The sequence below is a fragment of the Mustelus asterias genome, unplaced genomic scaffold, assembly GCF_964213995.1.
Source record: "Mustelus asterias unplaced genomic scaffold, sMusAst1.hap1.1 HAP1_SCAFFOLD_374, whole genome shotgun sequence".
Taxonomy (NCBI): Eukaryota; Metazoa; Chordata; class Chondrichthyes; order Carcharhiniformes; family Triakidae; genus Mustelus; species Mustelus asterias.
The window spans coordinates 411,725-437,352 of record NW_027590330.1 but is presented as its reverse complement, the minus strand read 5'-3'; the positions used below and the strand labels follow the sequence as shown (position 1 = coordinate 437,352).

At 43.0% G+C, this 25,628-nt stretch overlaps 1 protein-coding gene across 1 annotated transcript; it reads left to right on the top strand.

Moving 5' to 3' along the window:
• Positions 1-25,417, top strand: LOC144486504 (scavenger receptor cysteine-rich domain-containing protein DMBT1-like). Its single transcript, XM_078204545.1, has 16 exons — positions 1-46; positions 4,938-5,011; positions 6,039-6,123; positions 6,899-7,213; positions 9,565-9,879; positions 10,892-11,206; positions 11,502-11,816; positions 14,226-14,537; positions 15,616-15,933; positions 16,019-16,075; positions 16,173-16,484; positions 16,852-16,968; positions 19,535-19,642; positions 21,637-21,747; positions 22,235-22,366; positions 25,012-25,417. The coding sequence occupies exons 1-16, from the start codon at positions 1-3 to the stop codon at positions 25,056-25,058; spliced, it is 2,979 nt and encodes a 992-aa protein (XP_078060671.1). The 3' UTR covers positions 25,059-25,417.
• The last annotated feature ends 211 nt before the right edge of the window (positions 25,418-25,628 follow it).

The following is a 25,628-nucleotide window of genomic DNA, read 5'->3' as shown; positions in this document are numbered from 1 at the left end:
ATGCTGCGCTCCTTCCTGACTCTAATTACATTGCAGCTTCTCAACTGTGAGTTATTATTGATTGAAAGTATCCCAATGTCTATTGAGAATTCACTAATATAAAATTTTAACAACTATATAGATACATTGAGCTTTCGTAATAAAAATGTTGGTGACCTATGTAAGGGAAAGTTGATAATTTGAATAATAATTGTCATCTGGAGGTAATGGGATATTAATGTACATCAATTTAACAATGAGAGGAGGCGAGTTCAGTGTCTGAAAAGCTGGAGGATGAAGAAGTGCTCAGCACATTGAAAACCTGCTTGCTTCTGCGTTTGAAGTATTGTAACGCACAAAGGAGCCAAGAACAGGCTGGTGGGGTTAGACTGAATTGATTTTATTCCACCCGGCACAGTCCCTTCGGACCGAGGGGCCTAACACCTTTGCCGAGTATTGCTCCGAGTCCACGAGTGTCCAACGAAAAGTGTATTTAATCGCCGTCTGCCTTACATTCGTGAGCAGATTAAATTAATTGGAGTTGAGAATAAAAATGGACTGTCAAATCTAAATCTGGAAAATTATGTATTTTTTCCAGCAGTGTTTTGAATTCCCCGCTCCACTTAAGAAGACGGCTCTGATATATTCAAATTCGTCCTTCGTTGTTATGAAGTGCGCATTGAAATTGGAAATTTAAGTTGCAGAACTTTCAGTTGGTGAATAATTTAGATCCCCAGTTTGTTTTTAACTTATTTCCTTCCAAATATATTTAGAATATAGAACATCTGATTAATGCATGTTTTAATTTCTCGGCCGGGACTTAGGGCAACCTGAGATTTAAATACAAAATTGAATGGAAATGCGGCGCTTGCGCATGGACAACATCTTACTGTAAAACCTCTATTCGGACCACTTGATTTGTGTTGGTACAAATTAGAGCAGTCGCTGTGAGAATCTGCTGAAAAGGAGTTTGAGTGGAAGCCAACTCACTGCGTTTAAAAATGCAGGAATTTTGGCGAGGACCGTCCAGATATATTTCTCTTGATATTTCTCAGTATATTTTCCGTCTGAACCCCGTGTAGAGAGAAAACAAACAAATCATTTAAAATAGCTGCCTCCGCCTCAGACTGTTGGGCTAGGTCTGTGAATAATGCATTTCAACACATTAACATGAATAGCAATTAATAATGTCATTTATTAATTTCATTAATATGAAGAAAAAACTTACCTTATGTTGATAATGTAATTTGCTAAATATGCGTGATTTGCTTTGTGAGGTTTGCTGCTCAATTGCCTCATATCTACTACCGGTATTTTACCAGAATGTGTTAAATTAATATTTCTATGCAGAGATTTTTTCAGGTTCCAATTATTTTTCATTCTCAAAACTATTCCACGCTTTCATTTTCTCTCTGTCTCATGCCGTTTTCTGTGGCAGATCGAGACCTGATCTTTCATCTCCTTCCACAGACCCAGTAGTTTTGTTGAGATTTAAGTCGTTGACTTGGTTCAGTTTCCCTTGGTTCCCAAGGTGCCTCTTCTGTTATATTTATTCTTCCCAATGTCACTGCAAATGCTGTTTTACTGATCGGAAAGCGCCCCATTACTGTTATCAAACACTTCACGCAGTAAAGAACATACAGTCCGCGAAATAAATTTTTAAAAATACTGATTGGACTTTGCAGTTGCTTATAAGAACATGCTTTGTAAAAGAAAGAAAACATTTTATATTGTTTTCCCATTAATCCTCTGCTCAAGAGACTCACCTCATTAAACATTGATTTTTTTTGTTGCTCCTGAATCGCTAGTTGGGGTTTTATGAAGTGAATGTTGAAATGGTTTACTTAACTTGTAGAATCTTATCATAATACATTTTGCGCAAAGTTACATTTTCAGTTCATTAGTCTTCAAAAACATCAGCAAATGAATAAGAAACTTAGATTTACCACGGAATCCAACTCAGATACAGCAGGTAGGATTAAATATTCTACTGGGTCTGCTGGACAGACGGAATTGAAATTCTAGTTAAATAGCGCGGTCTGGGTGTCGACCGTCGCCACAGGTGGAAGAGCATACATTGCAGAATGGAATCTAAGTCAATGAACTGCTTGTGGAATAACAGTAAAAGTTATAATTACTGCCGATGGAATGCGTGCACACATTTGGGATTGATGCTTCTCAGTGGAAGAGCTGTCTGCTCGTCGTGTGGTCCAGTGAGCTGCCTTTTGTTAAACAGATTATTTTGAGTTGGAGAAGTGGACACGGCTGTAAATAGTGAAAAGTTAAATATTAAATCGAGGTGGGACCAACATTGCTTTAACCGGCTTATTGAGCAATATACTTGATATCAGTGGTACGAGTGAAATAATCGGGAAGTGAAAAATCCGACTTCTTCCGCGAATTTGCTGCATGGGTATTTCTGATTCCTCTTGGGGACAATGAACTTCAGAAATCACAACAAAGCTTTCTAACCAAACATTAACATCAGTATTCTGTGCCAGTCACTGGATATTTGTCAACCTCTTCCCAGATACTCTCAATATCCATTAAGCTCTCTGTTGCATTTAATGAGATGTGAAAACCTGTTACTCATTCTAGATTGTAGAGATGTGAAAACCTGTTACTGATTCTAGATTGCAGGGAACCAAAAGCTGTAGAGAAGGAGTATACTGTGGAGTGATTGTCTACAGAGTCTCTGTGGGTGGAAGTTCGGAGTGGGAAGGGGTCGATCACTTTGCTGGGAGTTTTCTATAGGCCGCCCAATTGTAACTGGGAGGTGGAGGAGCAGATTGGGAAACAGATCCTGGAGGGTTGCAATAATAGCAGAGTTGTTGTGATGGCAAACTTTAATTTCCCAAACATAGATTGGAATATCCCTATGATAAGGGGATTGGATGGGGAGGAGTCCGTTAGGTGTGTTCAGGAGGGTTTCCTGACACAGCATGTGGACAAGCCTACAAGAGGCCAGGTTTTACTTGATCTGATACTGACCAATGAACCTGGAGAGGTGTCAGATCTCTCAGTGGGAGAGCATCTTGGGGATAGCGATCATAACTCTATCTCCTTTATCTTTGCATTCGAAAAAGAGAGGATCAGGCAAGCTAGGAAAGCATTTATATGGAGTAAGGGGAAATATGAAGGCAGAAGGCAGCAAATTAGAGGAGTAAATTGGAAGGAGGTATTCTTGGGGAAGTGTACTGAAGAGAGGTGGCAGTTTTTCAAGGAATGTCTGTCTCGAGTTCTACAGGACAACGTTCCGAGCAGACAGGGAGAAATTGATAGGTTAAAGGAACCGTGGTGCACAAAAGCTGTGCGGGACCTAGTCGAGAAGAAAAGGAAAGCGTACAAAAGGTTCCGAGAGCTTGGCGAAGATAGGGATCTAGATGAGTATACAGCTTGTAGGAAGGGACTAAAGAAGGAAATTAGGAGAGCCAGAAGGGGTCACGAGAAGGCCTTGGCAGGTAGGATTAAGGAAAACCCTAAGGCGATCTATAAATATGTGAAGAGTAAAAGGATGAGATGTGAAGGAATAGGGCCTATAAAAGGTGAAGGCGGGAAAGTCTGTACAGAACCAGTAGAAATGGCAGAGGTGCTTAATGAGTATCTTCCCTCGGTTTTCACAGAGGAGAAGGACCTGGGTGGATGTACTGCGGGCTCGGTTCTGGTCGCCTCATTACAGGAAGGATGTGGAAAAGATTGAAAGGGTGTAGAGGAGATTTACAAGGATGTTGCCTGGATTGAGTGGCATGCCTTATGAGGGTAGGCTGAGGGAGCTCGGTTTTTTCTCCTTGGAGAGACGTAGGATGAGAGGAGACCTAACAGAGGTATATAAGATGTTGAGAGGCATAGATCGGGTGGACTCTCAGAGGCTTTTTCCCAGGGTAGAAATGGCTGCTATGAGAGGACACAGGTTTAAGGTGCTGGGGGGTAGGTACAGGGGAGATTTTAGGGGGAAGTTTTTCACACAGAGGGTGGTGGGCGAGTGGAATCGGCTGTCGTCGGTGGTGGTGGAGGCAAATTCAATAGGGTTTTTTAAGAGACTCCTGGATGAGTACATGGGAGTTAATAGGATGGAGGGTTATATGTAGGCCTCAAATGTAGGGATATGTTCGGCACAACTTGTGGGGCTGAAGGGCCTGTTTTGTGCTGTAGTTTTTCTATTTTTCTATGTTTCTATTGGCGAATTCCACCGTTTCCTTGTAAAATGTTTTGAACGATTTTGTACAGTTAGCTTCGGCCTCCAGACCTCAGAAATATATCACCTTCTCTCGCAAAGATTGGACACGTGCCTGCTTATATTCTAAATGCGATTTCTTCTCTTCAGGCAAGAGTTAATTTGGTATGGCCATACGTTTGGAAATTATGGTTCCACCAGCGACTCATAATCTGTCTTGTGCTGTGAGCTAAATGGTATCAGAGTTTAACGGTGGTTTTCAACGACAAATACAAGGTTACGTAATTAATTCCACACGTAAAGCTGATATTTATTTGTTATGTGTTAGGTCCCATAGTTTAACAGATCGATCGACTCAGTCATGAGGAGATATATTTCTTCCCTGACTGTTTTGTACCAATGGCATTTTATGATCTTAAATGGGCCTACATTTTACAGTACCAAACTTTCCATGTCTCTGTATCTCTTTCAAACAAAGTTAACATCCCACATTCCGACACGGCTTTTGCACTCTTATTATTATACTATTTTTTGTGAGGGCAGTGTCCCTGACAATGCAGCATTTGTTGCCTGTCCCCAGATGTATTCAGGAATATGTCTCTGAGCCTTTTTTTCCCTGACTGGCTGCAGTATATGATACACTGATGCAAGCATACTGGCGTTACGGATTGAGCCCACAAGAGAATGAAGCAACCCCAATATAGTCCCAACTCAGCATGGTGTCCGACTTAGAAGGGAATGCGAAATTCAAGGTACCGCTGTATTTCTGTCCTTGTGCTTTTAGGTGGTAGAGATCGCGGTTTTGGAATGAACTGTGGAATGGGTTTTGGTCATTTGCTGCTGTGTATCATCTACACGGTACACAGATGTTTCAGGTGATTGCTGGCATGTCCAGAAAATCAGGCGGCTTGTATGGTGGCCAGCAACTTCTACTTTATTGCTTGTTAATGTCATTAGTGACCTGATGCAGGAGGAAAGGGGGAACAGGCTCAAGGTGAGAGGGGGAAAGTTTGAGATGTGTGAGGGAAGTTCTTCACAGAGAGTAGTGGGTGCCTGGGACGTGCTGCCAGAGGAGGTGGTGGAAGTAGGCATATTCGCAACATTTAAGAGGCATCTGGATGGGTACATGAACAGGCAAGAAATGCAAAGGTATGGACGGAGTGAGGGCAGCAGGTTTTTTTTTAGTTCGATCATCCTAATCGACATGAAGGACCGAAGTACCTGTGCTGTACTTTTCTTTGTTCTTTGATCTTGAAATGGGTCAAAGTTTCAGTGGGAGAATTACTGAAAGCTGAAAAGTGGAACAAAAGATATAAAGATGGAATGGATGAAGAGGGTCCAGAGATTCTAGTTGGACCATCGAGAGTTTGAAAAATTTGAGTAAATATTGAAATGTTTTCCCACAATTCTGGCAACGAGAAGCAAATAAGTGAAAGGTGTTCGATATTGTCTATTGATAGTGAAGAGTTAAGAAGGATGACTGAGTATTGTCTGCATTGGAAATAAATGACGCACTCTCCGTATTGTGGACGGCGGTGCAGAGATATTCGAGTAACTTTATCGTTGTTACTCTGTGTATCAAGTCATACATTTCATCAACCCAACTGGAGACAAGAATCACTGTCCTGTTAATTCTATTATGTAAACTGGGGACTCAAATGGATTGGGAGATTTAACTGACACAAAATCTCCCAGTTTGGGAATACGGTAACACGTGGTTAAAAGAATTTTAAAAAGATGGAATGAGACCAGGATATTCATAGGCCATAATATCACGGGTGTGGTAATTTGAATAAAACTTTTTAACATCAAGTCCTTGCAAATCATATCATGAAGAAATAACACAGATCCTCGGTGTTGACATTGTGATGTGTGGTTTTGACAGTTTCATTCATCTCGTGTTGCAGCGAAGATTAATTTTCAAAATTTCATTTCAGGCAGACCAGGAAACAGTCAGGCTGATCCATCAGGTAATCGCCCTCCAAGTTCATATCTGACATTTGACTGCACTAATCCATCCAACTGAATGTTAAATCCTGAGACAATTTCAGTGTCTTTGTGTTCAATGTTTCCATTCTGGGTCTGCCTGTCAGTTGTGAAGGAAAATGGTCTTGCAATGTTTTTCTGAAAATCTTTAATTGCTGCACCCCGATTCAGTACGACATTAAATTAGGTCCCTGAGGAGCAGGGTGAGAAGCAACGCGGCCCCGCTCCCGTTTGGAGATAATTTTTCACTTCCCGAGTTACCAGCCAGCGCTGACATGCAGCGCAATTGCTATTGCCCCTCCCCCCACCGACATATTAGGGTTCCGCCGAAAACCCGCCGCATCTTTCCGCCCCTGGAAGGGCTGGAGACTACCTGACTGTCTAATTCAGCTCGGTGCAGCAGGGCGGCCCTGTTTCGACAGTGATGGCAACATCGAATCGATACTAGGATTGACATTTCACGATGTTAGTCCAGGCAGTATGATAGACCGTGGAACATGACAGTCCTGACTGGCACTGATTCAATCAATTATGCGCCTATCGACACTCCCGCCTGATGCAGCAGACTGATGCTTCAAATTTCCAACTGAATCACGGATTGTTCCCACTGTCGATTTATATTCCCGCTTCCACTTGCAATCTCGAATATTCTGTCAGGGTTTGTTGAGGTTCTGGACACACTCGATGTTTCAAATTATTCCGATCTGACCTGCCGTATCAGCCGGCCAATAACTGTTGGTTTATTTCTGTATTTTACAGAGGCGGTGAAGCTGAGACTGGCGAATGGGCAGAGTCGGTGCGCTGGGAGAGTGGAGATTCACTACAAGGGACAGTGGGGGACCGTGGATCATGATTTCTGGGACCAGCCGGACGCCGGTGTTGTGTGTGGGGAGCTGGGCTGCGGGACCGCGCTCTCTGCACCGCGCGGGGCTCACTTTGGGGAAGGATCCGGACCCATTGTGACGTATAATGTTGAGTGCAAAGGGAGCGAGACCGCTCTGCGGGACTGTCGCTCTCGGACATGGCGTCACTATGGCTTTTCGCACTCCAGTGATGCCGGTGTGATTTGCTCAGGTAAAAAAAAACAAATCTCTCCATCATCTACAGCCTGCTCTCCGGGAAGGGGCGGATAAAGGTTTCTGAGACTGTCCGCAGTCGTAAAGAGAGTGGTGAATAATTTCAATATTCTGAAAATAGAAGTGTTCTTACATTAACACCAGGATTTAAGTTTATAATAAAGTAACAGCAATGAGAGTGATTAACAATGACCACAACCGTGCACAGGCCCGCTGTGTCCTTGAGCTGAGCGCTTGCTGTTAGCTATGTTCAGGAGAGGAGTTGTTCGCTCCTGGTTCCTCACTGTTCAGTTCCGATCACCATTCAACAAATAATGAAGCATTCCAGGACCACACGGAGCAAATCCTGTCCAACAATCGGGCTTCTGCTGAGCAATCGTTTATATTCATCTGTCCGCAGCGTTTGGGTTATTCTGCTATTTTAACTTAACTCCAAATCGCTCCATTCTTAATGCCTATTTTTTGCATCAGTGTCCAGAAATTGTCCCCTCAGATGAAAATGTGGTCCGAACCCCAGAGAAAGGGTCGGAGGCCTCCCGATCCCCCAACCCTTCGAGCTCTCCACCACCACCCCTCCCCCAGTGCCTCAACCGACACAACCACACAGCAACTACGTGGGGGAGGAGGTGGTTGAGGGAAGCCCAGGCATGCTAATGTGTCCCGATCTTGCCTCTGCAGAGTCAAAAGGTCGGGCATGCTTTGATCGGCAGGCTGTGCACGTAATTATACTTATAGGGAGTCCGGATCATGCGACACTCCGTCGGAATTGGCGGCTGTCGCTGACTTAAATCCGGGTGTCTCGGTCCATGTGTTTGACATTTACTGACTATTGATTGTGGAGGCCATAGAGCGCTTATCCAATCACTGCGGCTACTTTCAGAGCTGCAATCACTGGTCAGATTGAACGTGTTCCAAGAGCGGAGTGAGGATGAGAAGGGTCTGGAGGAGATTCATGCGTGCTGGAAACTTCCCTCTATTCTTCCCTCGCCATGAATTCTGCCACAGCTGCTGAATTGTTCCAACGTTTTCTGATTTTGTGTGAGAGGGGACTGGCTGGATATCTCCTGTCTCTCCAAGCGTGTCGTTTTTATAACTGTCATGTAAATCCTCGTCCCAAAATGTTTGATGCTATTTGGAAAGTTTTCTCCCTCTCACACCCTGAATCTGATGAATCCCAACTGTTCCTATCTGATTTCCCCTCGTGTTATTTGTTTTGGAGGAGTTTACCTTTAGAATCTGTCAGGGAGAGAAATCAGAAATGTTATTGGGAGAGAGTTCCTTTGCATTTGAATGAATAGTGCTTGCTCAATTTGTTCATTAGGTCATATTTCAAACAAATGTGCGGCAGTTGATACTTTCTCCAGAATAAAATGAAGGAAGATGAGTTGTTTTAACATTTACAGCTGCTGCAGCTTCAGGCAGATTTCACACAGTGTAAACTGACAGAAGGAGATGTTGTCCAGACTCAGGAACCAGGAGCCTGCGACACTCTCACTGGACTATTTTCCGGAACAGGAGATCCTTTCAAGGATGCAGTTCCCTGAATTGCCGATTCCATTCCAGATATGGACTGACCAAAGTTTTTGAAACTTGAAGCAGAAACACCTCCCCCCCCCTCCCCACTTCATAGTCTAGCCATCTAAATTGAAATGCTAAAATTCCAGGAGGATTTTTGATCACGTTTTGCACCTGGCCTTTGCATTTTGTGATCTGTGCACATGGACCCTCAATAAAGCTCGAGTGTTGTTTGCTAATCACCATTGAGACATTCTGGGATCCACCGTTTCATTTCTGCTTGAAGTCCTTTCACAACGTTCATTCTCAACACGCCGAAAAATAAATATAGGATTTCGTTTGATGCCTATCAGTTCGAACATCCCTGGGCAAATAATTCCATATGTTATTAATTCAGGTCCGCCTGTTGCACATTGTGATATTTCCCATCACCAGGCGGTAGGGGGCAGTTATACTCAGAATTTATTGAGATAAACCAGCGCTCGGTTCAATTTAAGGGGGGAATGGGGAAGAGTGTTCCAGAGGAATCGCTGTGAGACTGAACACGGCTTCTGGAGAGTATAAGAGTTGACACCTATTGAACTTAATGAAACATCTTTAATTATAGAATTTCTTAATGCAGAAGAAGGACATTCAGCCCGTTGAGTCGAACCGACAGAGTAACCCAGGTCGCACCCCACGTTTTTACCTCGATAATTCCCCTGAATGTACATCTTTAGATTAAGGGGCAACTAAGAGGAACCAGATTCAGAACCAATCATGATAGAATCTAATTAAGCGGATGTGAATACTTTTTGATAATAATTAGTGTGATTCTGATCTGTTGTTATTCAGCCCACAGATTTCCAAAACTAGTATACGGAGCTTTCCCATGCTCCGGCAGATTGGAGATCCATAGCAATATAGAATCTGGCACAGTGTGTGACCTTGACTTGGATTGGAATGACGCCAGAGTGGTCTGTGCTGAGCTTCAGTGCGGAGTCGCCATTTCCGTTAGAAGCGGGGCTTATTTTGGAGAGGGCGCTGGATTAATATGGAACGAAAGATTTGAATGTAAAGGCAGCGAGACAGGGCTGACGGACTGTACCCTTGTTCCTGTAACTCGGTCCGAGTGCACCCACAGGAACGATGTCAGTGTGATCTGTTCCGGTGAGTGCAGACTTGTGAATATTAGAAAAATTTCTCTTAATATTTCAGCAATGGAGAGATTACAGTTCTCGTTCTCTCTAACATGGACATACCTAACCAGACCTTCATATTTCACTGTAAATTTGTTGTAATTTTGAAACATTATTTTAAAGTATGCACCTTTTTTGCAAATCAGAAATGTCTGCGTTTTTATTCGTGGTCTGAAATGAGCAGATTATTATTGTTGATTTAGTACCTTGGCTAAACATAGGCTTCTCTTAAACATTTGATTTGACATTATTTGTGGAGCTGTTGGGTAGACGTGCTCTGCCTCCCAAGCCATGAACCCACTGCATGGATTATAGCAGACAATAACTGTGTTTGCATTTTAAAGAGGTTATTGGCGCAGCAGAATAAATGAAGCGTTTTATATTTCAAGAATCTTGCATTAAACAAAATAATTGAATGAGTTCAGTGAAGGCATTGCAAGTGCATGCTTCACATCCAGCTGTTCAGGTGAAAGTTTATACCAATGTGTAGAGGAGATTTCAAAGCATGGATAATGTGTCAATAATGTGCATAACCTCCAGAATAATACAGTAATCTTTCGAACGACATTTATTTTCTGAATTATCCCGTCCGAGATTCTGTCTAATTTTCGAGGTGCACTTACCATTTTATGCTCAGCTTATTGCTCCAGAGGATATCGTTTTATAATTGCATCGTCATGCAATGCTTAAACACCGTGCACTTTATTTAAAATGTATACTGGACCTGCTGCAAAGACAGTATATTCTGCCAATGGCACATGAGCTTTTCTCTTCAGGATGGACTGTTCTCTTTGGGTTGAAGCACCTTCCTAAAAGCATCACACATAATGTTAATTAGTTTTATATGATCTTTTGTGGATATTGGGCAATGATTGTAGATGCAGATATAAAGTGTGTTTTCCCGTTTACAAAACTAAACTGCCATGTGTTTATTCTAATTTCGATGTATAAATTATTTGGGTTTGTGTTTGTACGTGAAACAGGAAATCGTGGGCCGAGATTGGTTGGTGGAAAGGACAGGTGCTCCGGCCGTGTGGAAGTGCTGCATGGAGAACACTGGGGGACGCTCTGTGATGCTTACTTTGCTTTCGAAGACGCCAGTGTGATCTGTGAGCATCTTCAGTGTGGAGTGGTAGAGAAAATCCCGAGAGGTGCAGCCTTTGGGAAGGGAAATGGCCCAGTGTGGAAGGAGAACTACAGCTGCCGCGGGAGTGAGTCCTGGTTGTGGGAGTGTCCGATTTCATCCGTGGAAGAGTTTAACTGCTCACATGAAAATGACGCCAGTGTCATCTGCACGGGTGAGTCCCTAAAGCAAAACACGTGGTGCTGGGATTAGTGAGGATATTTCTGCATTTAACCGCCCAAATGCTACCCCATCCTTGAGTTCCATAAACATGTATTATTCATCCGCTTATCAATGTATTTGCTTCAAATATGGAGCAGCCACGCTGGCTGTTCAGCCTCCTGTCTGGCTGTGCTCAGCAGCCTCTCATGACATCCTTCACCGGGGGAGCGGCTCTGGCGAAAGGTAATATTGATTTGAGTTAATTTGCTGCACTGTAACCACTGGTCTCCATGTCTTTCTTCGCCTAGATGAAAACTGGTCACTGAGATTGATGAATGGGGGAAGTCGGTGTGATGGGCGAGTGGAGATTTACCACAATCACAGCTGGGGCAGAGTGCAGGACAACCTCTGGGATCTGAATGACGGGAACGTGGCCTGCAGACAGCTGGGCTGCGGCGAAGCGGAAGCCGCCTTTTACAATTCAAAGTACGGAGAGGGTGAAGGGTCTGTGTGGGTAAACGATGTCCGGTGTGAAGGGAACGAATCGTATCTCCGAAAGTGCAGCACATTCATATTGAACCCGAATCGTAGTGACAGCATCGGCGTAGGGGTTCTGTGCTCAGGTGAATAAACAGGTCACTTTTCCAGAAACATAAAGGGAAAAATGTAATATTGGTCAACTGGGGAATATACTTTACTTCTTCCTCGGGAACACGTAGCTGAGATATTTCACACTGGTGCTTGGATGCAGGACAGGACGCCCCGGAAAGAAAAATAAAACATAATAGTTTGGAATATGATGACAATAACAATTTAATAAAATCATTTAACAACTTTACAAATCTCCAGGTAACTTCCCTCTGTAAATTGAGACCAACACAACTAAAGACAAATCGGCAATGGGGACTAATGTGCTGATCAGTGGGGTGGGTTTCAACAGCACAACGAAGAGAGAGAGGGGGCCACGTTTAAGAAGGGGATTGCAACCTTGTGTCCCAGTCACTCACATAATGACTGTTAAATAAGTATGAAGAAAGAAGTATGAAAGACATAGATAGGGTGAACGGTGGGAAGCTTTTCCCCGGGTCGGTGGTGACGTTCACGAGGGGTCATAGGTTCAAGGTGAAGGGGGGGAGGTTTAACACAGATATCAGAAGGACATATTTTACACAGAGGGTCGTGGGGGCCTGGAATGTGTTGCCGGGCAAGGTGGTGGAGGCGGACACACTGGGAACGTTTAAGACTTATCTCGACAGCTATATGAACGGAGTGGGAATGGAGGGATACAAAAGAGTGGTCTAGTTTGGACCAGGGAGCGGCGCGGGCTAATTGTTCTTTGTTTCTCGTTTCAAGGCTTCATTCTATGATCATCTTGCTGGTGCCAGTACAGAGCGAGACTGCGGATAGTTGGGAACCTGTCTCGGGGGCAGGGAATTCAGATGGTGTTCGTAAAGCAGAAGTGGAAATGAATAGGGTTGGGAAGCATTTTCTGATCAGGGCCAGTGTGATCTCCTGGACTCGTTTCGATCGCCTCAGGGGGTCGGAGAGGAATTTCCCAGATTTTTTTTTCCCCATATTGGCCCTGGGGTTTTCACTCTGGGTTTTCGCCTCTCCCTGGAGATCACATGGTCTGGAGTGGGGGGGGGGGGGGGGGCGGGGTGGGAGTGAGTTAATAGGTTGTGATGAACAAAGCATCGTAGCTGTGAGGGACAGCTCGGTGGATCGGATATTAGGATGTAGATAGGCTGGAAAATTGGGCGGGGATCCTGGATTCAGGATTCAATCCTGGACCGGGGAGCGGCGCGGGCTTGGAGGGCCGAAGGGCCTGTTCCTTTGCTGTATTGTTCTTTGTTCTTGATTGCTGCATGAAGCGTCAGATGGGAAGGAAAGCCAAAATCTTAGTTAAAGGTAATTTATTGGTAACAAGGAAGGCTGACATGAACACTGGAATGAACTTACAGTGAAATTCCCCGAGTCGCCACAGTCCACCGCCTGCTTAGGTCAATGCACGTCTTTCAGAATATGGGCGGAAACCGGAGAAAACCCACGCAGACACGGGGAGAATGTACAAATTCCGCACAGACAGTGATCCAAGCCAGGAATCAAACCCAGGTCCCTGGTGTTGCGAACACAGCAGTGCTAACCACTGTGCTGCCGTGTGGATTGGATCCATGAGCGGTGATTTTCATGATCGCTCGGGGTAGTGGGGCTGGCTATGGCAGAGCGGTGAGCAGGAGTGGAGAGCATCGATATCTCTGAACATGACCATGATATTTTGAAGCCAATTTGTATTGACGGAAGAGAGTCCAATGCAGATCAAATAGCCAGGGCTGGTGGTGCTGTTGGTCAGTATGGGGGCAGGGGAAAGGATTGGGGAGGGAGGGGGTGCGAGTGCGGGTTAATGCGTGCGCTGGTCGCTGCTGGTGAGTTGAAATGTGCACTGTTCGTTTCGAAAAGTTCTGATTGCATTCACGTGTTTTGGAGGGGCGTCCATCAGAGTAGTTTTGAAATCTGCATTCTTGAGATAACAAGGAACTGATGAACCTTTTGGGTGAGTTCGCAAGAAAGGACACTGTCTGAAAGGTCAAGTCGCTGCCAGCCGACTTGCATATTTGCAGTACCTCTGATATGTTCCGATATATATGTGTGAACTGGTGAAGTATCTGATGAAGTTTGTATGGCAAAATGAGGCAGTGAAAAACAAAGAATCAAATGTCTGCTTAAAACATTCTGTGTGGAACAACTAATTACCACAATTACATAATTGATGATAAAGCAAAACAAGCTGCAATGAGTGGGTCAGATCCAAACCGAAAACGGAAATGTTAATATGTAGAAGATTTGTAAACTCTCCATCATTTATTTTCCCTCCGAACAGAAACTGTTTTTTTCTGGAGCATAGATTATTGTCCCTGTCAACGGCAGTTAAAATGCAGGTTTTAATTGAGCTGGAATTTATACAATAGTTTGAATTTAGCAACGAGATGAATATGTTTAAGAAACATAATATGAAACTTTCATTATTCTATTAGAACACAAGCAGTTAAGGCTCTCTGGCGGTGGAAGCCGATGTGCGGGCCGACTGGAGATTTATCACAATGGGACCTGGGGCTCAGTTTGTGATGATTCCTGGGATCTGACAGACGCTGACGTGGTTTGCAAGCAGCTGGATTGTGGACACGCATTGCGGCTTCCTCTTCATACATCGGCTGGACCTGACGCAGACCCAATTTGGTTGGATGAGCTGGAATGCTCCGGGAGTGAATCATTTCTCTGGGAATGTCCCCATGCATTGTGGGGTAACCATGACTGTAATAAAGAAGATGTGAAGATCATGTGCTCTGGTAACTGTCCTAACTTCAGTTACATTCGAACTTTCATACATGAGATATGTTCCTGATATACCTAAGGACGGCGCTTACCCTTCTGTCAAATCCCTCTCTGACTTTTTTTATTCTGGGCGTAATTATTGCTAAAGTATTTCGACAGCCGACTTCTAATGTGTTGCCTTATGTTTCTTTATCCCTCATTTCCTGACATAAATGCATCTTCCACTTAATATCACTGACTATTCTGATCACGAGCCTTAAGTTTCATCAGGTTATGTGTAAAATGTTCCGGATAACGACATTATTTTGCAAAGATATTTGATTTAATCACTTATTTCTCAAGAAGCATGCTGTCACTTTATTCTTCGCATCAAAATTCGCTCCATTCCACTTAGCAGGACGAAAAATAAGTTGTCATTGGCATGTGTATCCTGCCTGGTATTAACATTTTGATACATACTTTGCAGTCCTCTTCAGTATTAACTATACAAACCAGTTTGCTGCCACAAAAGACGTTCATTTTTACTGCCGATTACAAAGTCCCAAGGAGCAGCGACCGCAGCGCCAATCCATGTGAATCTCACACCGGAACTTTTGCTACTTAAGTAACGAGAAACTTTACAAACTTTTTAAATTTACTTTTATACTGAATGTCTAGTTTCCCATTGTCTTTCATGGGCTTTCACTATGGGAACTTTTTGAACCTCTTCTGGTAGTCTGCGCACAGAGCATAAAGCATTGGCCCTCTCACCATTCCGGCAAGCAATCAATCTTCCCCCTCCTTTTTGGGGAGCTGCCCCTTTTACTTTGTCCTGCTTTAATCTGAGTTTGTTTATTTGGTTTGACCTAAAAAGAGGGCAAGCAATCAATCGGGTCCATCATTCAAATATTTCGATTGAAATTCAATGTTGCTTATTCTTGATTATATCTGTATTTCTGTGACCTTTGTGAAATAATTATGGCAAACCGTGAACTCAACTTAGACATATATATATATATACATATATATATATGTACATAGATATACCCACAGTGCACTGTGGATACAGAATTGTTAATTGAACCATGTGGTTATTTATTACTTGCTTGACAGAGCACAAAGAGCTGCGTTTGGTGAAGGGAAAGCATCGCTGTGAGGGCAGAGTGGAAGTGTTCTATAATGGGACCTGGGGAACAGTTTGCTCTGAAAACCTGTATCAAGATGCTGGAACAGTGATCTGTAAACAGTTAGGTTGCGGCACATTCGTTTCCATCGACTATGACGCTCGCTCATTCGGAGAAGGATCCGGACCTATTTGGTTGGATGAGGTCGAGTGCCTTTCACACGAGTCGACCCTTTGGCAATGCCAGGCAGACCCGTGGGGTCAACACAACTGTCATCATCGGGAAGATGCAGGTGTCGTTTGTTCAGGTAACACAATCAATCATTTTGCTTGCAGGTGTGATTTGAAATATTGATGTAGCTCATGGAGTCAGCATGTTTGTCTTATCAACAGGGGGAGACACACCGAAGCAAGAGCAGGACAGTGCAAACGGCTGCAAGCGAGAATCAGGTTCTTTCTCAACTTTAATAAAACAGCTACCTGATTGTATTCCTCTCTTGTGCTACATCAAGGTTAATAATTTGTTGATTATCTTTGACAAATTTAGGGCAAAGTTTGCGCTTGGCTGGAGGTAACAACAACTGCTCCGGGAGATTGGAGGCATTGTGTAATAGAGCCTGGGGCACGGTTTGTGATGATTCTTGGGATATGAACGATGCCAGTGTTGTCTGCAGACAGCTGGGCTGTGGCTCTGCTCTTGAGGCCACAGGAGGGGCCGCTTTTGGGCAGGGTAACGGTCCTGTCTGGCTGGATGAGGTGAAGTGCACCGGAAGCGAAGCCTTTCTGTTTGACTGCCCTTCTTCGTCATTAGCTCAAGCTGACTGTGATCACAAGGAAGATGCCAGTGTGATTTGCTCCGGTAAGTGTTCCACTGATCGGTTCCGTTTGGGACTGTGCGACGTTGTCCGACCCATTTTTGATGAATATAATCCATGTTTTCAGATGTCTTTCTGACCAACAATGCAAATAATTGTGCTCTTTTTACCATATCTTCATCAGGTCCGGAATTATCTCCGACTTCTCCGTCCACACCTTCATGTCTCTCTGGAATAAATATCAATCACTATTCCAGCTAATTTTACATTGGGATAAATAATTGTCACACATTGGCATTGCCTTAATTTTGTCAATTTCTAACGACATTCTGAGTGTTTGCTGATCATATAAGTATTTAAAAACATTGTGGACATTTTATCTCACAAAACTTCCTTGAATCTTTCATCAAGGACATGAAGATGAAAGCACCTCCATCCCTCTGGTGATCTGCATCTCACTCGGTGTCCTGTTAATCTGTGAGTTAATCGCCCTTTTGGCAGTAATGCAGAGGAGATCATCAATAAATGGTAAGGCTCGAATCATATCCCTGAACCCACGCTGAGTCATGGATGTTGCTTCATACATCAGAGGGGATTCTCTGCCGTTTTGCAAAGAATGACTTGGGTACAATTCAGAAACAACTTAACTGAGTATTGGCCAGCAAGTTATTTCAAGCCACATGAGAAACAGTAAAATATTACATATAAATGAGGGAGTTATCTACATTCATATTCCTCCTCCACCCACCAGTCCATGAGACATGGAATGGGATTTATTTTTGTTGCAATACATTAAAACGTTGATTGCAAGAAATTGAACTCTGATGGCCGGCACTCTCTGGTATTAAAGGCGATGGCAGCAGAGATAGTGGGTGCATTAGTTATGATATTCCAATTTTTCATAGATTCTGGAAAGATACCAGTGGATTGGACACACGCTGATCTGACACCCTTATTCACAAAAGGAGAGACGCAAAAAGTCGCAAACTGTAGACCACTTATTTTGACCTTTGTGGTGGGAAGTTGTTGCAGTCAGTCATTAAGCAGGAGATAACTGATCAATGGAAAACAAAGCGGAATTCACCAGGGTCAGCTCGATTTTATGAAGGGCAAGTTGTGTTTGACAAACTTGCTACAGTTTTTTGAGGATTTAAACAGAGAGATGGATGATGGGAATCACGTGGATGTGGCATATCTGGATTATAGAAGGCATTGGACAAGAGTGTTAGATCCCAGGGGTTGGGCACAGAACATTGGCTTAGATAGAGGATTGATTGAGTGAGAGAAAGCATAGGGTCGGGATAAATGGGTCCTTCTCTGGAGTGAAATTGACTGTAACACGACGGATGACGCAGTTTTCAGTTTTCATCTGTTTACAACCGATATAACTGACCTGCGATTAGGGCCAGAGTGCAACATACCAAGATTCGCGGAGGATCCGAAGATGAGTGGGAAAGCAGGCTCTGTTCAGATTATAGAGGTTACAGTTGGATATTGACAGGCTAGGAGAATGGGCCAGAATGTGACAAATGGAGGTTAATGTTGATACGTGTATGGTCATCCATTTTCACGACAAAACATTAAAAGGGTAAATTATTATTTATATGGGAAGCGCATTCAAAGTCTGTCAGTGCAGAGGGATCTGGGTGTCCTTGTGCATGAATGACAGAACATGAATTTGCAGGTGCAGCATTTCATAAGAAAGGCAAATTGAATATTGGAATTTATTACAAAAGGACCCGGTTTTAAATGTAAAGAAATGTTGTTAACACTGGATAAGGGCCTTCGTGAGACTACACCTGGAGTATTGTGTCCATATTTAGTCTCCGTACCTGATGAAGGAAGTGCTGATACTGGAGGTCGTTTAGAAGATGTCCACCAGCTTGATTCCAGGGATGAAAGGGCTACCAACGAGGAGTGTTTGAATACTTGGGCTTATACTGGGTGGAGATCAAAAGAATAAGGGGGGATCTGATTGAGGTATATAAAATGCTAAAGGGATTGATGAGGTGGATGTTGAACAGATATTCCGCTTTGTTGGAGAGTCGACAACAAAGGCTCATAGATTAAGAGTGAGCCAAAGTAGTTCCAAATCTGGGGTGAGGGACAAATTCCCTCAGAGGGTTGTGAACCTGTAGAACGATTGTCCAAAGTGCAGGGGAGACAGAATCAGTCAGCAGATTCAAGAACGAAAGAAATATGTGTCTCAATGAAAGCTGGACAAAGCTCAAATGAGGCAGGCAGGTTTGTGGATTTGAAAGCAGGATAAGATCAGCCATGATCATATAGCATGGTGGAGCGGGCTCAAATGGCTGAATTGCCCAATCTCGCTCCTATTTCCTATGTTCCACTGTGTTCATTAATTATTTGGCAACTGGCATTTTGTTTCCACTTACAATTGGTTGCAAACCAACACTGAGTTTTTTGCCGTGTCAAGTTCTCTAACGGTACTCGACCCATTTTGAGACGTGATGGTATGAATTTACACAATTATCAATGCCAACACTGCATCCCAGCAAACGATTCCACTAATATTACAGGATCAATGCCGGTGGTATTGTGAGTAGCCTCCCTCTCTCTGAGTCAGATGTTTCACGTTCGGTCCCAAGACTTTATACGAAAAAAGTGTCAGAACTTCCTGTAACACCCTTCCAAGGCAACAATGTCATGCGGTGAGAGTGGGAGATAATCCTGTTCGGCCACGCTTGGTCTGGAATGGCGCTCCTCTGGTGACAGGTTACCGACCAGCTCCATGCTAAAACATGGCCATGGAATTTGTTGAATGTCTGCCTTTTGCACCACTAGTTTTGAACAGATAAACAAAAATATTGCATGTATCTGAACTCGCAGCGTGTTCTCTTGATTCATATCTTATGCGCTGACCTTCATTGGTCTCTAAATGTCTCAGTGTTCCTTGTGATGGAGGCAGTGGTATCATCACTGGATTGATGATGCAGAGAAACAAAATAAATTCCACCGGACCCTGGTTTGAATCTCACCTCGACATAGAGTGAGATATGAAATCAAAATCCTGAACTGAAATATAGTTCCAGAATGTAACAATATGCTAATTGCCCCGATCTTCCTCCAACAGAACCTGTTGCTGCTAGCTGGGATCCACCTTCTGTTTTATACCAAGCCATTTATGAAGAAATAGATAATATTCCTCCCGCCAAGCTATACACTCAGTCTCGTGCTTCAGGTTTGTGTTCTTTTTAAAACCCAAGCCACACTGCAAAAATGCCGCTTCATGTTTACCCCCTTTAACCATGGTCAAGAGAATCATTACTCTCACCGTGCTCATGTAGAAAGGAGACTTATTAAATGCCCTTATTTATCTTGAGAGGATTCGAGTACTGATTCGATTACCAATGTTCATTATTTTTCAAGAATATTTCTGCCTTCTGTGTAAAAGTAGCGAGTCGAGTAACTGTTTCCAATTTCCAACTGCTTTGCACCTTGCACACATCAAAGTCTGATTTAAATAATAATAAGTAAAACATTTGATTGAATATGTAAATCAATTCAATACATTACTGCTGGCCCCATGCACAGCACCTAATTACAGGGACAGATTAGTATTTGGGAAAGTACCTGGAGTATAATAGGTTTGTTTTGCTAAAATGGGTAGTTTTGAAACCATTTTTGGACCGAATCAAAGGAAAAATATAACAAGAAAAAGCAAAAAATAAATGCAAACTATTAAGTATAAAGAAACATCGCCAATGCAAACAAGGAAAAACAATGGGGGAAATGTGTTAGACTCAGTGGAGGAGCGAACTGAGCAAAGTGATATGTGGAATCGGGAAACAAGATGATGTAATTAGTGAAGGTGACAAAGGAGGACTACTATATTAGTAAAGAATGGAGTGTTAACTGAAATAGCAAAATATTCAATCAAAACGGAAATAAAACGGCCAACTCAGAATTAACTTCAGGTATTTTCGAGGGATAGTTTTTACCAATAGTCAACAATGCTGAAATGACAGAAATATTAATCAATTGTTTGTTTCAGTTTATACCAGAGATAACACTTAAGTTCATGACTTCACAAGCTGTGAATGGGAATGGTATCAACAGGTAGAAACAAAAACGAACTAAAAGCATAAAACTCATTGGAACATTTTCATCCATGCATTTTCAAAGAAAGGAAAATTCGAGCAGAGGCAGAATTGCAGCTTTTCACCGAATCATTGCTCAAAAGAGCGAGGGTGCATGTCAACTGAACATTGCTTTGATGCCATTTTGAGTGGATTGCATGGCTCTGAACAGGATTTCAGTAAAACGATACAGGGTTCAGGAGAAGTTGGATCAAAATTACAACAATGTCAACAGTAAGAACGGTTGAGACCTATTCGGAATGGCTGAACAGAATTTTTAAAAATCCCAATTGGCCTATTCATTCTCGTTTCCGGCGTCTGACCCACGGCTTCCATGATCTGTTTTCACTGCTGATGGCGGCACGGTGGCACGTGGTTAGCACTGCTGCCTCATTGCTCCAGAGAACTGTGTTCGATTCCCAGCTTGGGTCACTGTCTGTGTGGAGTTTGCACGTTTTCCCCGTGTCTGCGTGGGTTCCCTCCAGGTGCTTCGGTTTACTCCCACAGTCCAAAGATGTGCACGTTAGGCTGATTGGCCATGCTAAATTGCCCCTCAGTGTAGGTTTAGAGGGATTAAAAGCGTAAACATGTGGAGTTACGGGGATAGAGCCTGGGTGGGATTGTTGCCCATACAGACTCTATGAGCCGAATAGCCTCCTTCTGTACTGTCGGGTTTCTGTGATTCTATAATTCGATGGAATTTCACCTCTGAAGATAATAGTGTGGCAGGGCGAAGAGATTCTGGATCAGAAAGTCGGTCAACTGACCCAGACAAAATGGATTTTCTCTTAAATAATTTCCTATTCTCTGATATTTCACGCATTGTCTCTCCGAAAGGACTGGACATTTTGGAGCCAGAGTAACACCGATTGTACAATGAAGTGGGTGCTGGTTCTTCATTTTGAACCGCTGCAGCCAGTCTGCTGACTGTTCTCACAAATTGGTGCCATGATCAAATTGCAGGGCATTGTCACAGAGGCGATGAAATTGTTGTGATCTCGACTTCAACTTTCTGAATCATTCTCTGCCATGATAACATCGTAATGACTCAACCACAAACAGTTTGCCTCACAACCAATTCTTTTGTGCTTACCAGTTTCTTCAACAATTGACTCCTTCAATCACGTTGAATATTACACCAGTCACAGTTTGGGAGACACGGATCCTGGATCAGAATATCCAGAAGTGGAATCCTCCTCTATACAGGGTAGGTCGAAGTTCATATCCTACCATTTCCTTCCGAACCTGCTCACTCTGTAATATCAAAATAGCTTCTGAAATCTCCGAAACTGTACACCATGACGCGTACAACATGAAATGGCAGTGCCAAGTAGCTCATGTATTGCAGAATGATTTCAATTACAGAAATGTTGTGTCGGAAACAATTTCTTACCATTGTTCCCAGCAATATAAATTACATTTTAAAAAAGTTGCATGCATTTCCCCAGAAGCCTCTCTTGGCTGTGAAATGTGTGCGAGTTGGTGGGATCGGTGACTCATTGGGAACGGTATAAACTTCAACTCAACTTGAAAATATTATGGGAAAACTTGGCCCAATAATTCTCCGCGCTCAAACTCACTGGCCTCCACAACACAATAGAGTTTTAATTACTGTGGAAATAGACATTTGAGGATATGATTCTAACTGTCCCTCATTACTAATTAACTTCAATTCAAATACTTTTACCTCTCAGTTCCTGTTTTGTCAGACTATGATGATGCTGAGGCTGAAACCATTGACTCTCATAGTGGGCACTTGCTGCTGAACAGGGACCCTGACGGTATCTTCACTTTGACAAGTTCCAGCGGTGATCTCGGCACTCTGGGTGAGATAAATCTCTGATTGTTCCTCTTCTTAGACAGTCAATCGGGATCAGTACAACGTAAGTTGATAAGAAATTAGAACAGGATTAGGCCGTTCAGTCCCTCGAGACTGATCCGCCCTTCAGTGGATCATCACTGATCAGACATTCATCATATTGCCTCTATTGTTTCAGGGTGTATTCTATCCTCCTACCAATGTATTTTTTCCCTTCCTGTTTTCTACCTCCGTTCTCATGGACCCTATTTCATCCATGCCCAGATGCTCTCCCACAAAAGTGCTCATTTCAGCCCTTCTTAACATTGCTACTCCACCATATTCTCCTTCCCTGCTGTCATTGTGAAAGGTCGAATATCCCTGAAACTTAAGGTCCCAGCTCTGATTTACTTTCAACCAAGTCTCCGTAAAAGCTATTCACTCAAATCCAGGGACCTTAGTTTGCGCTGTCTGTTCATCGAACCTATTCTGAACTCTTTGTGCATTAAGATATAAAGCGTTTAGTGTTGACTTTTTAACCATTATTAATCATTATTTGTGTTGTGGCCATATTTGCCTCTCGTCCTTGATGAAGCCATCACCCGTTTTTGCATTTTATTGTTCTCTCTTTTATTACTGTTTCTCGTGTTTCTCCTTCCTGTGTCACACAGTTTGCGTTCCCATCCACTTGTCAGTCCACTTCATTCCTTCCTAACCACACTATCAAGTACTCGCCATAGGACAGCATTTCCTGTCCTGGCCAGGTGCAACTCGTCCAGTTTGTTTTAATCCCACCCACTCCCCACCCCCTCTCACCCCCGCTCCCCGCACCCCCAGAACCGGCCCCAAAGTCCCAGGAATCTAAAACCCGTCACCATAGCACCGTTTCCCTGCCGGGTGTCAGCTGATATGTCCTTCTGCATATACTTTGACGAACACATGGAGCTGATAGTAACTCTGAAATCACTACATTTGAGGTAATACTTTTCAATTTACTTCCCAACTCCCCATATTCGGCTTTTTGGATCTAATGATTTTTAACCCATTTGATTAATACCGATGCAAATCATGACAAGTGACTGCTCAGCGCCCCCTGCAGAATATCCTCTAACCGCTCTGAGACATCCTTGACGCGAGCACCAGGGACACAACATATCAGCCTGGCGTATCGTTTCCAGCCAAAGAAATGCCTTTCAATTTCCCTGACAATTGAATCTCCTATAAGTATTGCATTCCCACATCTTCTGCTTCTTTCTCGCACAATGGAGCCAAATGTGGTGCCATGAATTGTGATGTTACTCCTATCAAAGGTAAAGCCATTATCCCAACAGTTTCGCAATCAGTCCACCAAAAGTGGTACCTCCGCGCCAGGCCCTATATATTTTCTCTGCTTGTTTGCCTAACACTAAGGGGCGATTGAGCATGTCCAATCAACCTAATCTGCACTTTTTGGACTGTGGAAGGAAACCAGAGCACCCGGAGGAAAACCACACAGACACGGGGAGAATATGCAAACTTCACAATCAGGTCGGGACTGAAAACGGGGTCTCTGATGCTGTGAGGCAGCAGTGCGAACCACTGTCTCACCGTGCTGCCCTTATTTTGTTTTTATTAGTTAAAAACATTCTGGGCTTCAGATTGATTTTTAGATTGAAATAAACCATTAAATTAAATTGCATCATTCCTTCAAACTCAGCCCTGTGACTTCCCGTTTCACGAAGCTCCAGACAAGGCCACACTGAAGTACCTTCTGTTTTTGCCCCGAAATTCAAGGCTTCCGAAGCGACATTAATCCTGCTTTCTAATTAACTAGCTCCAGCTGAGAGGTTATAAAAACTTGTTTTCAACCAGCGATTAAAATTCACACAATCATTTCACAATTAGTTCAACACTTCACAAGTACTTGTATTATATTCCAATATTTGAATATTGTTGTTTTTGTGCAATGTTTAATTGATTGCTAAATTAATGAACAAAGTTGACTTCAGATTGAAATTTAGCATTTCATGGATACTGTGAGGAAATCCCTGTCATTTCTGTTGTCCTTCATGGAGTCCCATGCTGCGACAGCTTTCTGAATTGATTATCACCTCTGATTATTACTGCAATCTCCCGCCCTCTTGTGTGGAATATACTCGCTCTGGTGTGCAGTCGATCAAAGAATAATGCGGCATTTGTTTTTAGTTCCTGTCGCGAATGCGCAGAATTGTATTAAACAAAGAATCCATTTTAAGCACAAAGTTCACTAAAAATATGTCTACCCCCACAGTGTACAGTAGATTCGCATTGACCCCTCTTATCGGTTCTTTCCACGCCAGCTAAGAATAACAACGTTATCTCTGGCACAAGCCTGGGGTTTTACCTGTCATTGGGCAGTGACAATGCATCTCCGAAGATATACATATACAATATACTGCTCAACCGTATTTTTATGACATTTTGCAATGGGAGTGCCAGTGGAGGGATGTGACCTGTCTCACGTGGTTTCTGCTGTGATTTCCTGCAGTATTTTCAGTGGTGTATTACATTGAAGGTGTCGGAGAAAATGTGCAGTGTGTTTTGCATAGAAAGAAACAGCCAGTTGAGCTGGAATATAATACAAGTGCTTGTGAAGTGTTCAACTGATTGTGGAAATGATTGTAATTCTCACTCATTTCTCTTTTACCGTTTCAGGTCATAGTCATCAACAAATCCAGGATGTGACGTCCTCAGACATATGAATCATGGCACTAAATGAAAGCGAACGCCCCTTAACTTTTCCACAAATATCGCCATGTCGAATATGCTTTAAGTCTAGATATAAATATTGTTGTTTTTGTATCAATAGGTTGTTACTTCATGCTGTGTTTTGTCTTTTTTTGTTTTGCGTGAAAAAGTAAACGTTCGATTCAATGAACAATGAGAAACAACGTAGAATATATATCGAGTATTGCACTGTCCATATTAAAGCTGTAACATCGCATTGCGGAACGGAGCAGTTACTATAATTCAAAATTTGATGTGTATTTTTGTCAAGTGCATTTGAAATTTATTTCGTAAAAGCTTTTCTTTAAATAAAGATTAGGGCAGATAAATACATGATTTGTTTCCGTTATCGTCATTTAATGCACTCCAGATTGTCATGGAGGCGAGGGGGAGGGTCCACTGCATTTCCCAAGCAACTGAATACAACATGATGTTGCGTCCCAGCACTACCGCTCGTACTCGGCACCGTTGTGTGCGCCGGGAGATGTGAAGATGCTGGTCAGGTTTCCATGTCTCCTTTTCATTATAATTTCACAAGATTTATA

Coding starts and splice junctions, on each gene's coding strand:
- LOC144486504 (XM_078204545.1), top strand. CDS start 1: ATGCTGCGCTCCTTCCTGACTCTAATTACATTGCAGCTTCTCAACT. Junction 5,012..6,038: donor TGCTGTGTATCATCTACACG/GTACACAGATGT, acceptor TGGTTTTGACAG/TTTCATTCATCTCGTGTTGC. Junction 16,485..16,851: donor TGCCAGTGTGATTTGCTCCG/GTAAGTGTTCCA, acceptor TCTTTCATCAAG/GACATGAAGATGAAAGCACC.